We start from the raw sequence: 13,785 nt of genomic DNA on the forward strand, positions 1-13,785 counted from the left end.
GGCACTGGGTCTGCAAAGCCAGGAAAGGGGCAAGTACAAAGGAGCGGGCGAAGGCAACGGTATCCTATGCGACAGGGACAGGAGTAGGATGAGGACCAAGGAGAGAATGGGGGATGTGGCCCTGCTCTCCTCTCACTGACTCTCTCCCTTGTCTGCTCCCTCTGTGCCAGCCACACTGGCCTCCTGGCTCTTTTCTGATCTTAGCAGGCACCTCGTGCCTTAAGGACCTTTGCAAGGTTGTTCCTTCTGCCTGGAATGCTCTTCCCCAGATATCCACATGGCTCACCTCTTTGCTTCCTTCAGGATGTTTAAATGTCTCCTTCTCAGCAAAGCCTACTCTGATCACCCACTTACACATTGTAGCCCATTCCACTCCCCGCCCCCCACCATCGCCCTTGCCCCTTAGCCTGTGTTATACCACCTTCTAACATACTGTAACACAGACTCATTTAACGTGTTTATTGTCCATCTCATCCCACTAGAATATAAACTCCATGAAGGCAGAGATTTCTGGTCTTTTTTGTTAATTGTTGAATCCCCAGTACCTAGGACAGTGCCAGCACATAGTAGGTGCTCAATACATATTTGTTGAATGAGTAAGTGATGTTGTGTTGAATATGGACGATCTCTGAAAATTGTATAAAGGATAAATGAAACAAATTCCTGAGGTGACTGTATTTTACTGTGGTTTACTTCTTTGGAAAGTGGAGAACAGCATAAAATTCTGATCACTGTAGGGTTTTGTTCAGTTGAGCTTTGATGAATAAGGCTTTTAGCTAATAAGTTAATTCGAGTTTGAGGGTCTCAAGACAAGCTCATTGGATAAACCTCTTTCTCTTGATGCCTCATTTTCTCTGGAAGGTGAATTGGCTGTGCAGTGGTTGTCAACAGCGAGAACCTGACATTGGCTGGTGAAGGGGGCGGTAGGTCATGGGGATGACAGACCAATAGGAAGGGACAAGGGCAGACATGTGCGGTTCTTGCTGGAGCATTGTTTTCTGTTTGTTTGTGGTCAGAGCGCAAGGAGTATGGCATCTGATCTGAAGGGCACTTTAAACCAGGTTAGGTATATGCATTATATCTGTATAACTCCTAACTTGAAATTAGAATGAGTATTTTTGAAGGGCTTATAAAGAAAGCATGTGCTTCCTCTGGAGAGCTTAAATTGGTTATGTCACTCAAATACTTCAGTACTCATGGATTGGAGAGTTGACGAGAAAAAGATTCCCCAGTAGTCTTTCGATGCCCTGTTCATATATGGGAATGACCCCCTAATTGTAGTTGGTTAGGCTAAATGTGTGTAGAACAATATACTGGCATCTCACTTGTCTGAAATAGATTGAATTTCCTCGAACACTCATGCATATCTGTCTTTCAGATAATTTAAAAATCACTCTAGGTGATTAACAGCATCCTCGTCTCCATCCTGAAACCTATGGATTCCTGGAAAGCTGGTGCTCCCTCATCCCCATTTGGACCTTAATTTTCCATAGCAGGCTGGCTTGTGAGGGAGACTGCTTTAACATTTTGGTGCTCTAATTACCTTTATTTATTTAAATGTTTCCTCATAAAAGGTGGTTAAAGCAGCTGTCCGTGTTACAAGTTTTGATTTTTGGGAGTTCTTTTTCCCCAGGGGGAGTGGCCACAGCAGGTCCTAGCTGGTGGTGAGTGGCTGTCATGATCTCTACAGCACCGCTCTACAGCGGCGTGCACAACTGGACCAGTTCTGACCGGATTCGCATGTGTGGCATCAACGAGGAGAGGTGAGGAGGCTGGGAAGGTGGCCGTCGCCGGCTTCCAGTGAGCGGTGCTGCTCCCTGGCGAGGTAGCTGCAGCAGGGCCTGAGGGGGGACCCTGGGGAGGGGGCTGCTGGTTGTTTCTAATTTTCCTGAGATGGGCTGGGGCTGGGACTGTGTGAGTGGCCTGCTCTGCCATGCCGTCCCTGTTCAGATGAAAGTGAGGAGGCCAACAGATGACCTTTTGCCAACTAGTATTTGTCTACTCATTAAGAACTGTCAGACTGTGGATTAAAGGGAAACTCAGGCAATTGCAAGTTTTATTTGCTGCATCCATGTTCTGTGCTCAAGGATACGTGTAAGATATTTTTGGTCCTCGATCTAAGCCTGGAAGAAAGGCGATTTTGTCATTCAGCTTTATACTGGAAACTGTTAGTGGGTATTCTGGTGATCAGCACTTTCCTGTCTCACGAGGCTAATGATGATTCGCAGTGAGATCCTTGTGAAGTATCAAAGGAGGATCAAACTGCTTAACGTAGTTTTCGTATGAAATTGAGAGTTGGTGATGCTTGCCTGATCTGCGTGTGTTTTCAGCTTTCTGTTCACCAAAATACTGGGTTGACCAGGCTGTTCCATTTCCTGATCATGCCCCGTATGAAGAGCACTCAAAATGGCCTTCAGATTCTACATTTGATTTTCATAACCCTTGGCCAAAGAGCTGTGTGTGATGGTTGCAATGCCTCTCCCATTTTTAGAGAAGGTATGGCTCCCCCATGCTTGCTGGTTTCAATATATCGACTGTTGAAATCCAAATACATCAAATCAGTCACCTAGAACACAGAACGATATGGCTTTTCCTGGGATTCAAGATCTGGCATTTCCTTGGGGAAATCTTGGAAGTGTGTGCATGGGTGTGTGTGCATGTGGGGGAGTGTTGGTAATATTGAAGGGAAAAGGAATGGACGTCTTTGTGTGTATCTGTTTTCTTCTTCTGTTCTTAACTGGAGAAGTATGTACTTGTGTGAGGTTCAGGTTAGGAGAATAGACCTTTTTATTTTTTTTTTAAAGCCATTAGCTCCTGATGGTTTAATGCTGTCTATACTGAGGAACAAGTTAGAGATGGACTTAAAAGGAATTTAATTTTAGAATATAAAAATCAAGATCAAGGAAAATAAGACAAAATTCTTCTCAGATCTGCACGAGAAAGGTATTTTCCTTTGCATATGAGGTATGTCCTTAGATAATAACTAAGCGATGATCTGGGGAAGGCAGAGCGCTGGTATTGATTTGCGTGAGTATTCATTGGCAACTAGTTATAAGTAGTTGAGGCTTTGATGTAGAGATCTGGACTAGAGCCTTCAAACAATCAATGAACAAGTTACCTTAGTTTACTGTCTATTCTAAGTCCCCTCTGAAAAAGGACCAGGAAGTGGGCCCGAACCTGATTTTCCCTCCTTATGGACTTTCCTTGGGACGTTAGATTACCAAATATGCCAAGTGGTTAAGATGACCTCTTTTAAGTGTTGTCACTTCTGATCTCATCTACCCATTGCTGTCACCTTCCCACTACAGCCCAGGCCATGCTATAGCTGATTTCCAAAATGTGATCTCACCGTATTTAAAAACCATCTTCCTTAGCCCTTGACCACCTGTAGAACTTCGACATTTCGGGTGTAAAGCTGCATCTTGGGGTTAACTCTTAAAGTTATGTTTGAGAAGCCTGCCCAGCGCCATCAGATGTAGCTGAGGACTGTAGAAACTGGGGACAGGGGCTTTATGCTGGACTCAGGTGGCCGACTCTAGACAAGCCTCCAGCTAAATCCCTCTGTTTGCTTGCTTGCTGCTTCCTTTCTTGTACCCATTCATGCTGTCATTCACCAAACATTTATTAAACTCAATCAGAGCAAACCAGTAGTCATGGGATATTGGTGGTAAGTGCTGTCGAGTGGCATGTACGGGTCCTGTGGGAGTCTACAGGCCAGAATGAAAAACTTCCTGGGGGAATAAGGGAAGGCTTCCCAGAGGCAGTGACCTTTGCGCCGGGGCTTGGGGGATGAGTAGGAGTTTCAGGTGAGGGCTGGTATTTCTCACATGGTGTGTTTGCGGGAGACCTTGGCTGGAATGAAGGCAGTCTTGGGGTGCTATGGGAAGTCTGCAGGGGCTGGGATCTAAGCGAGATGTGTGCCATGTAGTTAGGGCCCAACAGGAACTGAAAAAGGTCTGGTTTGACAGTGGTGCTAGCCCTTAATAATTAGGAAAACAGCCCTGAAAGGTTATGGCTGTTTCTGGTTTAGGTTCAACAAAGCCTTGAGCATAACGGCCCAGGGTCATCTCTGTTGGGAAGAAAAGGTGGGATTGATTTTCAGACCTGACTGAAGCCTGCTTTGACCCCTGCTCCCTTCTCCCCGCCACCCACACCCTCCTAATCTTGCCCAGTTGACCCTCCTCTCCCCATGCACCCCTGCCCTGCAAGCTGTCTCTGTCCCAGGTTCTTCTCTCAATGGAGCAATTTAACGTTTGCTTGGCTTTACACACCTCTCTCCTCAGAGGGTTTGAAACGTGGCCGCAGGACATTTTCCCAGAGCCTTGGGGGCTGGCACTCAGGTGTGGGTATGGCTGGAGTAGCCAGGACTGCTGTTGGCCGCTGCCACCTCCAGAGTCTCTGGGCCGGTGGCTCTGCCGTTCTCTGGTGGCTGCCTTCGAAGGCAGGGTTTCTACTTTCAAGGTGACTTTATGCAGGGTGGGAGCCGAGCAAGGAGGACCAAATATGCAGCTGAACTCCCCTGTGTATGGTCAGGACGGGGGAAATGGAAATAGCGTCTCCCCTCTGCGGTCCCTCATGTGGGGTTGGTGAAGGGGGGGGTTCCCTGCCGCTCCTTTTTCCTCGTCACCATCCTCCCCACAAAACCATCCCTGGCCTGGCCTAAGGCTGGGTATTGGTCTTGCTTTTCTGGGCTCTCAGGGGTTGATGTCGAAGTATGTTTTCCCTTTCCCTCAGGCTCCCCTTCCTCCCCTTCCTTGAGACCCCCGACTGCATCTCCAGCCCGCCTCTCTCCTTATGATCATTTCTGTTTGTCACCAGCAGTCATTGCCAGCAGTGGAACCCTCCCACTTCTGCCAGCCTAGATGCCTTTTAAAGGGAACAAGCCTTTCCCCCCGGTTAGTCCCTTCTGGAGCCCTGAAAAGATGGGGAGAGGCCCGCGGTGATCCCCTTGCCTTTTTTGCTTCTCTTGCCCCAGGTACAATTTTGGGGTCCGTCAACGGTGCCCTGTTCCAGTGGGAGGGAAGGAGTTAGTTCTTGTGGGGGTTGGTTGTGGGCGCCCTGACTGCCCTTTGGTTAGGATGGCTGGTGAGGCAGGTGCTGGCTTCTTCCCTGGCTGTTGCAGAGCTCAGGGCGAGGCTCTGAAGAAGGGGGGCAAACCCCAAGGCAGTCTAGCTCCCCAGAGGTGCACAGAGCATTCCTGTGCTTTGCACCCTAGGAACCACATCTCAGGGCTTCTTCTGGAGCTTTATTCTTGCACCTCAGCTTTCCACTTGGCCACTCACACCATGGCTCCTGCCCCACTGGTGTCTTCCCTAGGGCAGCAGTGGCACGTTCTTGCTATAACTCAAAATACCAAACTTCCAGTGGGTGTTTGTCTTCTCTTCAACTTCACCCTCCCAGTCTGACCTTTTTTTTTTTTTTTTTTTTTTTTGGTCAGGATATACCATTTCCTAAGATTCTTGCCCAAATTTTAGAGAAGACATTTTGAGGAGGTGAGGGTACAGTTGAGTTTTCCTCCTTTGGGAACCAACTCTCTGGCCTTGAGCATTTCCCTCTGCAATATACCAACTTGAATTCGGGGTCTGTAGCTTTGAAGGCTTCCTTCCCTTTGCGATGGGAGAAAATGCAGTGGTGCTGGGAGGCCAAGCGGAGAGTGGGGGAGCTGGCAGGGGATAGGATGCAAGCAAGAGCAGAAAGGTAGGAAGGAGGGTGCTGGCTTGAGCTCTCTGGTACCCTAGAAAAGGGGAAGAGATACCCTAGAGGGAAAGAAGTCGTGCCCTTGAAATGCCCCTTGATGCTCAGTGACCTGCCTCAAATCAGTATCATTATGTGCGCTAATAAACGTGTATCTGCTCTAGGCAAGCTCATCAGGTGACTAGGTGATGATTTGGATTTAGAACATGAACCACAATGGGGGTGGTTATTTGTTTTAGGAAAGGGTTACCCTTATGGTACCTGCAGCCAGCTTTCCTTGTAGACTTAAAATAAGATCATATTTACGAGAAAAGCAGTTTGCATGCCTTTTGGGATCTTCTGTGAATTACCTCTCCCCTTCTGGCAATGCCCAGTAGCTCCTGGACGGTCACCTTGATGGATAAGCTCTAGGGACAAGGCAAAGGTGCTGGGGTCCTCCACACTCCTGGTGAGAGCCCTAGAATACACAGCCCAAAGAGGGGAGTCTAGTCAGATCAGGCTCCTTTGCAGGAACTTGAAAAGCTGGGCACGGAGGCTCCGGTTTGCAGCCTGGACCTCCCCTACCCCTAGTTCCTTGTGATTTCCCCCAAGCCACCAAAGGAAGCGAGACAGGAGGGTTTTATGGGAACCCAGGCAGGCAGGGGGCGTTCTGGGGAAGGTGGTGGTGGCCTGAAGACTAGGCCTCATGTCCCTTTTCTGGTTGTGTCTCCCATGCTAGAAGAGCACCTCTTTCTGATGAGGAGTCCACGACAGGTGACTGCCAGCGCTTTGGATCTCAGGAGTTTTGTGTCAGCAGTTTTTCCAAGGTAAGGGGCCATGCAGAACCACATGCCACCTGCCAACGGGTGGAGCTGAACTGCTCAGGCAACGTGCCCAGCCTGCCATCCCAAGAAGGGGGCCAGGAAAGGACAGGGTGTTTCCCAGGAGTTGCTGTATGTGAGACAGAAATTGGCCAGCTTCTCTTTGCTTCTGCCTGGTTGGTCGAGTTGCAAAGAGGACCAGCAGTCACCTCTCCTGGGCCTCGGGACACTTGCACGATCTACAGAGAGCTCGCTAAGATGGGCACGCTGCTCTGTCGTTGCAGGTGGAGCTCACGGCAGTTGGAAGTGGCAGCAATGCCCGGGGGGCAGACCCAGATGGCAGTGCAACAGAAAAACTTGGGCACAAGTCAGAAGACAGGCCTGACGACGCCCAGCCGAAAATGGACTATGCTGGGAGTGTGGCAGAGGCAGGGGGCCCCTTGGTGTCACTGAGCAGCCCGGGAGAGGGGCTCAAGCTTCCCACTTCCGACGGCCTGGAGGCCAGCAACGGCACGGCGGACTGCTCCTGGACTCCCCTCAGCACCCAAATGAGCAAACAGGTGGACTGCTCGCCAGCTGGGGCGAAGGCTTTGGACTCTCGGCAGGGTGTCGGGGAGAAGAATACTTTCATTTTGGCAACTCTAGGAACTGGCGTCCCCGTGGAGGGCACCCTGCCTCTGGTTACCACTAACTTCAGTCCGCTGCCAGCCCCCATCTGCCCCCCGGCTCCCAGTTCAGCCTCTGTCCCCCCATCTGTTCCAGACCCATTCCAGGTCCCCCTCTCCGTCCCCGCCCCAGTGCCCCATTCCGGGCTCGTTCCCGTCCAGGTTGCCACTTCGGTTCCGGCCCCTTCCCCTCCCTTAGCACCAGTCCCGGCTCTGGCTCCGGCACCACCATCAGTGCCCACACTCATCTCCGATTCGAACCCTCTTTCAGTTTCGGCCTCAGTCTTGGTGCCCGTGCCAGCTTCTGCTCCCCCGTCGGGCCCCGTCCCCCTGTCGGCTCCGGCCCCTACCCCCATCTCAGTCCCAGTTTCAGCTCCTCCCTTGGCTCTGATCCAGGCTCCCGTGCCCCCTTCGGCTCCGACCCTGGTCCTCGCACCTGTCCCTACTCCAGTTCTGGCTCCGATGCCGGCGTCCACGCCTCCGGCAGCTCCCGCCCCTCCGTCGGTGCCGATGCCCACCCCGACCCCGTCCTCTGGCCCGCCTTCTACCCCCACCCTCATCCCTGCCTTTGCTCCCACGCCGGTGCCTGCACCCACCCCAGCCCCAATCTTCACTCCAGCCCCCACGCCCATGCCGGCTGCCACGCCCACTGCCATTCCCACCTCTGCACCCATCCCGGCGTCCTTTAGTTTGAGTCGAGTGTGTTTTCCTGCAGCTCAGGCACCAGCTATGCAAAAAGTCCCCCTGTCCTTTCAGCCAGGGACAGTGCTGACCCCGAGCCAGCCGCTGGTCTATATCCCGCCTCCAAGTTGTGGGCAGCCACTCAGCGTGGCCACACTGCCAACCACCCTGGGAGTCTCCTCCACCCTTACACTCCCTGTCCTGCCATCCTACCTGCAGGACAGGTGTCTCCCTGGGGTGCTGGCCTCCCCAGAGCTGCGGTCTTACCCATATGCATTTTCTGTGGCCCGGCCTCTGACTTCGGAGTCCAAGCTGGTCTCTCTGGAGGTGAACAGGCTCCCCTGCGCTTCCCCGTCCAGCAGCACCAGCACCCAGCCGGCACCCGATGGGGTCCCCGGGCCTTTGGCAGATACTTCTCTCTCCACTGCTTCTGCCAAGGTGCTTCCACCACCACAGCCTCTGCTGCCAGCCCCCAGCGTGAGCTCAGCCCCACCGCATCCTGCCAAGATGCCAGGTGGCAACGAGCAACAAACAGAAGGGACTTCCGTCACTTTCTCTCCCCTCAAGTCACCTCCACAGCTGGAGCGAGAGATGGCCTCTCCGCCCGAGTGCAGCGAGATGCCCCTGGACCTCTCCTCCAAGTCCAACCGGCAGAAGCTCCCGTTGCCGAACCAACGCAAGACGCCTCCCATGCCCGTGTTGACCCCCGTGCACACCAGCAGCAAGGCCCTCCTCTCCACGGTCCTGTCTAGGTCCCAGCGCACAACCCAGGCTGCCGGCAGCAATGTCACCTCATGCCTGGGCTCCACTTCCTCGCCCTTCGTCATCTTTCCTGAGATCGTGAGGAACGGGGACCCAAGCACCTGGGTGAAGAACTCCACTGCGCTGATCAGCACCATTCCCGGCACCTACGTGGGAGTGGCCAACCCAGTGCCTGCATCCCTCCTGCTGAACAAAGACCCCAACCTGGGCCTCAACCGAGACCCCCGCCATCTCCCCAAGCAGGAGCCCATCTCCATCATCGATCAAGGAGAGCCCAAGAGCACTGGTGCCCCCTGTGGCAAGAAGGGCAGCCAGGCTGGGACTGAGGGACAGCCAAGCACAGTCAAGCGTTACACCCCAGCCCGCATCGCCCCTGGGCTGCCGGGCTGCCAAACCAAGGAGCTCTCCCTCTGGAAGCCCACGGGGCCAGCAAATATTTACCCACGGTGTTCAGTCAACGGGAAACCCACCAGCACCCAGGTCCTGCCTGTTGGCTGGTCACCATACCACCAGGCGTCTCTGCTTTCCATCGGCATTTCCAGTGCCGGGCAGCTGACCCCCAGCCAGGGGGTGCCTATCAGGCCCACCAACGTCGTTTCTGAGTTTTCTGGTGTGCCGTCCCTTGGCCCTAGTGAGGCTGTGCATGGACTTCCCGAGGGGCAGCCACGGCCCGGGGGCCCCTTTGCTCCAGAGCAGGACACGGGCACAAAGAACAAAACTTGCCGGATTGCTGCCAAGCCTTACGAGGAACAAGTGAACCCTGTCCTCCTGACGCTCAGCCCTCAGACAGGGACCCTGGCACTGTCTGTGCAGCCTAGCAGTGGGGACCTGAGAGTGAATCAGGGGCCTGAGGAATCAGAGAGCCACCTCTGCCCCGACAGCACTCCTAAGCTGGAAGGCCCCCAGGGGGCTTGCGGCCTGAAGCTGGCAGGAGACACGAAGCCTAAGAACCAAGTGCTGGCCACCTATATGTCCCATGAGCTGGTCCTGGCCACACCCCAGAACCTGCACAAGATGCCCGAGCTGCCTTTGCTACCTCATGACAGCCACCCCAAGGAACTCATCTTGGACGTGGTCCCGAGCGGCAAGAGGGCCTCCAGCACAGACCTTTCACAGCTCGGAAGCCAGGTGGACCTGGGGCGGGTGAAAATGGAGAAGGTGGATGGTGATGTGGTCTTCAATTTAGCCACCTGCTTCCGGGCTGATGGCCTCCCAGCAGCTACCCAGAGGGGCCAAGCTGAAGTGCGGAGTAAGGCCGGGCAGGCTCGAGTGAAACAGGAAAGTGTAGGTGTCTTTCCTTGCAAGAACAAGTGGCAGCCAGACTCGGTGGTGACCGATGGGGTGACCGAATCTCTGCCGCCCAAGAAAATGAAGTGTGGCAAAGAGAAGGATGGTGAGGAGCAGCAGCCACAAGCCAAGCTTATGGTCCGGAGTTCCCATGGACCCAAGGTGAGTGCTGGGCTGAGGTTGAGGGCCGGGCCGAGACACCAGTGGTCTGCTTTGTCCTGCAGACGTCAACCTCGTGCAGTGTTCTTTAATTTTATTTATTTATTTATCTATCTATCTATCTATTTATTTATTTATTTATGGCTCCGTTGGGTCTTCGTTGCTGTGCGTGGGCTTTCTCTAGTTGCAGCAAGCGGGGGATACTCTTCGTTGCAGTGCGCAGGCTTCTCATTGCGGGGGCTTCTCTTGTTGTGAAGCACAGGCTCTAGGTGCGTGGGCTTCAGTAGTTGTGGCACGTGGGCTTCAGTAGTTGTGGCTCGCGAGCTCTAGAGCGCAGGCTCAGTAGTTGTGGCGCACGGGCTTAGTTGCTCCGCGGCATGTGGGATCTTCCCGGACCAGGGCTCGAACCCGTGTGCCCTGCATTGGCAGGCAGATTCTTAACCACTGTGCCATCAGGGAAGCCCTCGTGCAGTGTTCTTGAGTAGCTCTGTGAACTGAGCTGATTGGAAGGCTTGTGTAAAGTGAATCATGACCCTTACCAAGTAACATTCTCCATATATGGTGTTTTAGCGTGGGGGGGGTGGGCTACTATTTTGTAGATGTGGGAAATGATTCGGTCCCTGAGGCTAGGAAAGCCATTGTCCCAGATGAGGTTGGAAAGTGGAAGAATACCATACGATATGGGGAGGGAAATCAATTAATAACAGGCCCTTCCTTGCATGGCCATTCTTCCTTTTCCTTTTCTAAGATGACTGCTGGCCTTGAGAGCTTAGGGTCCTGGGAGGCAAGGGGCCTTTGACAAGGTTGTTCTCTGCACCACCGGGGTAAGCCTGCTCAGGATTTGCTTGGAGTTTTGTGGGGCTTGAGCCAATTCAGCTTCTGGGCTTATCCACCAGTTTCCTATTCCCCTAATGCTTGGGGTGGCAGCTGTGGGTTTCAGCCCATTGGGAATTTGGTGTCCAAGGCAGATGGGCATCTGGGTCTGGGTTCTTAATAGGCTAAGGATGATGGCAGGGTTCTAGGCAAAAAGGTGGGCTAAGAGGACTTGGCCTGAATCCAGTGTCCCTCCAAAGAGGATCTGAAGGCCACTAGTGATCAAGGAGATTCTTGAAGCAGTTGAGGATAGGGCTTATTCAAAATATGGAGCAATTTGAGGTTATGTTAACAAGCCTTCAAATTGGATGTTGAATAGATTTCTAGCCAGAGCACTATGAATTTGTTTGTGGCAGAAGCTCTTAGTCTTTTTTGGACCATAGAGCACTTTGGGAAGCTGATGAGAGCTGTGAACCCTGCTCCCCGAAACATGACCTCAGAATTTTGCCCATAATTTCAAGGGGCTCATGGACCCAACCCACTCCCCAAAGCCCACCCATGGACTCCAGGTTAAGAACCCTGGGAGTAGAGTTTGGGTGGGTTTTTCTCAGTGACCCCATGACCACCTCAGTACGGCAGAGACATGCCAAGTAGGAACATAGGTCATTACACAGTAGAGCATATGTCTAGCATTTGCTCAGGTAACTGCAATCTGCTCTTGGTGGTAATAATAATAGTTCATGTCGTTATAGTTGTTACCATTTGTTGAATTCCTACTATATACCCAGTGCTTTCTACATATGTTATCTAACTTAATCCTTCAAATAACCCTATGAGGTGAACACTACACCCAATTCACAGATAAGAAAATGAGTACGTTGTTACCAAAGTTACACAGCTACTAAATGACAGAAGTGGAACTCAAGCTCCAGTCTCATTGGCTCTGAAGTTCACGTTCTAAAACAACTATACCCCAATTTAAAAAAATTAAAAGAAAAAAAGAAAGATAAAGTTCATGTTCATCTTGAGCTATGCCACACTATCTTCCACTCTGCTTATGTATAGCTGTTTCACTGACCATTTAGCAAGTGTTTGTTGAGCGTCTACTATGTGCCAGTCCTTGCCAGGCGGTGGGAATACATCTTCAGGAGGGCAGTACAGCATTTTGGTGAGGAGTATGCTCTCTGGAGCCAGGCACAGCGCCTGAGTGTGAATCCTGGTTCTGCTTCTTCCTAGCTGTGTGATATCAGTCAAGTTACTTCATCTCTCTCGCCCTCAGTTTCCTCATCTATGCAATGAGACAGTGGTAGTACTTACTCATAGGGCTGTGTAAAGATTAAATGAAATGATGATGTGAAATGTCCAGAATGGGCAAATTGATAGAGACAGAAAGTAGATTAGTAGTTGCCTAAGGCTGGCGGGGATGAGGAATTGGAGAGTGACGGCTTAATGGGTACAGGGTTTCTATTTGGGGTGATGAAAAAGTTCTAGAACTAGATAGTGATGATCCTTACACATTTCCGTGGTTGTATTAAAAACAGTTGAATAATAAACGTAAATAAGTGTATGATATATCTCAGTAAATTATATGTCAACAAAGCTATTGTTAAAAAAAGATAAAATGAAGTGATATGTGTAAATGCTTAGAACAGTGCCTGGCACATAGTAAGTGCTCAGGAAGTGTTAGTGGCTGCTGTTGGTATCATTAGTATTACAAATAGGATAGCCCCTCATGGAGCTTATGTCTTGCAGGTGACTCGCTGACAGGCAGGCACTGCCCCTTCCTATATTAGATGAACAGTTCACTGGGCCCACTGACAGATGCAGAGGGCAGAGAATAAAGTCACAGCATCAGGAGCCTTGAAGCAGCCCTTGGCAACTGCCTGTAATGATTTAGTAAATGTCCATTTTTCCGGAAAGCAAATAACTTAGATCTTTCTTTTCTTATGTTCCATTTTCCTGAGAAAGAAACCATTGATAAGCAAAACTAAGATCAGGGGTCAATTCAAAGCAGCCCCTTTCAGGGTATGGCCAAGAATCAGAATACTCTCTGTAGTGTATACGGCAGTAGGAATATAATGTTATGTACATGAAACTTATATAATGTTATAAACCAATGTTACCTCAATAAAAAAATTAAATAAAAAATTTTTTAAAAAAAGAATCAGTCTCCTGTCTCCTACACCACCTGCCCCAAGGCCGCACGGAATCCTGAAGGACCTTCTGAATCGTCAGCAAAGAAAGTTCTGCTTCATCTGGTGCTGGTTGTCTTCTCATCTTTTGGAAAATTCTTTGGAAAACCCCTCAAAACTCTGTTAACCAGAACATTCATCTTACATGGTCTCTTCATCCTCGCAACTTTTTGCCTAAGTTGGAGTGTGCGATATATTTTTACTCTGAGTGTTGCCCTTGCAGAACATACAGACACAGATCCCTTCTAGATGTTCTGTTTTACTTGTTTTTGTCTCTCTTAGGAAGTAAAAGTTAATGATCTGTACTTGAAAGAGCCAGCTAAAAATGATATTCAGAAATAAATACGACATGTTCAAATTGACATGCACTGAACTTTATTCCGCCTGACTTGAGGTAGTTGTTCTGTGGCCATACCTCAAGGTCACACTTTAAGCAGCAGTTGCCCATATTCCTCTTTCCTTCCCATTTCTTTCTTTCTCCTAACACTTTGGTTTATAGGAACTGGCAGCAAGTAAAGGGAGAAACTGAATTTTCAGCTCAGCCCTCTGCTGAATAAGAAGCAGGAGGAGTTCATGGGATAGCAGGAGTCCCTGGAATTTGATGGGGAATGGTGACTCTATGGAGTCATATCCCCTCCACCCCCCCGCCGGAAAAATGTTCCATCAGTAAGACATCTGCCATCCCCTTAGCTGGAGCTGGACCATGATAACTTTTTAGAATGTGGCGTGCGG

General features: G+C 50.8%; 1 protein-coding gene across 6 annotated transcripts in view; it reads left to right on the forward strand.

Moving 5' to 3' along the window:
* Positions 1-13,785, forward strand: part of BCORL1 (BCL6 corepressor like 1) — a 59,908-nt gene that overhangs the window by 17,502 nt on the left and 28,621 nt on the right. For 4 of the 6 annotated variants that reach the window (XM_061178844.1, XM_061178841.1, XM_061178842.1 and 1 more), the window contains 3 exons: positions 1,634-1,763; positions 6,413-6,500; positions 6,779-10,051. In XM_061178844.1, the coding sequence (XP_061034827.1) occupies positions 1,678-1,763; positions 6,413-6,500; positions 6,779-10,051 (3,447 nt within the window). In that variant the 5' untranslated portion in view covers positions 1,634-1,677. Of the gene's footprint in view, positions 1-1,633; positions 1,764-1,789; positions 1,826-6,412; positions 6,501-6,778; positions 10,052-13,785 lie in introns of those variants that run through there. The other 2 variants (XM_061178846.1, XM_061178845.1) reach the window with 2 other exon arrangements.

Source organism: Eubalaena glacialis, chromosome X, assembly GCF_028564815.1.
Source record: "Eubalaena glacialis isolate mEubGla1 chromosome X, mEubGla1.1.hap2.+ XY, whole genome shotgun sequence".
In the NCBI taxonomy this organism is placed as follows: domain Eukaryota; kingdom Metazoa; phylum Chordata; class Mammalia; order Artiodactyla; family Balaenidae; genus Eubalaena; species Eubalaena glacialis.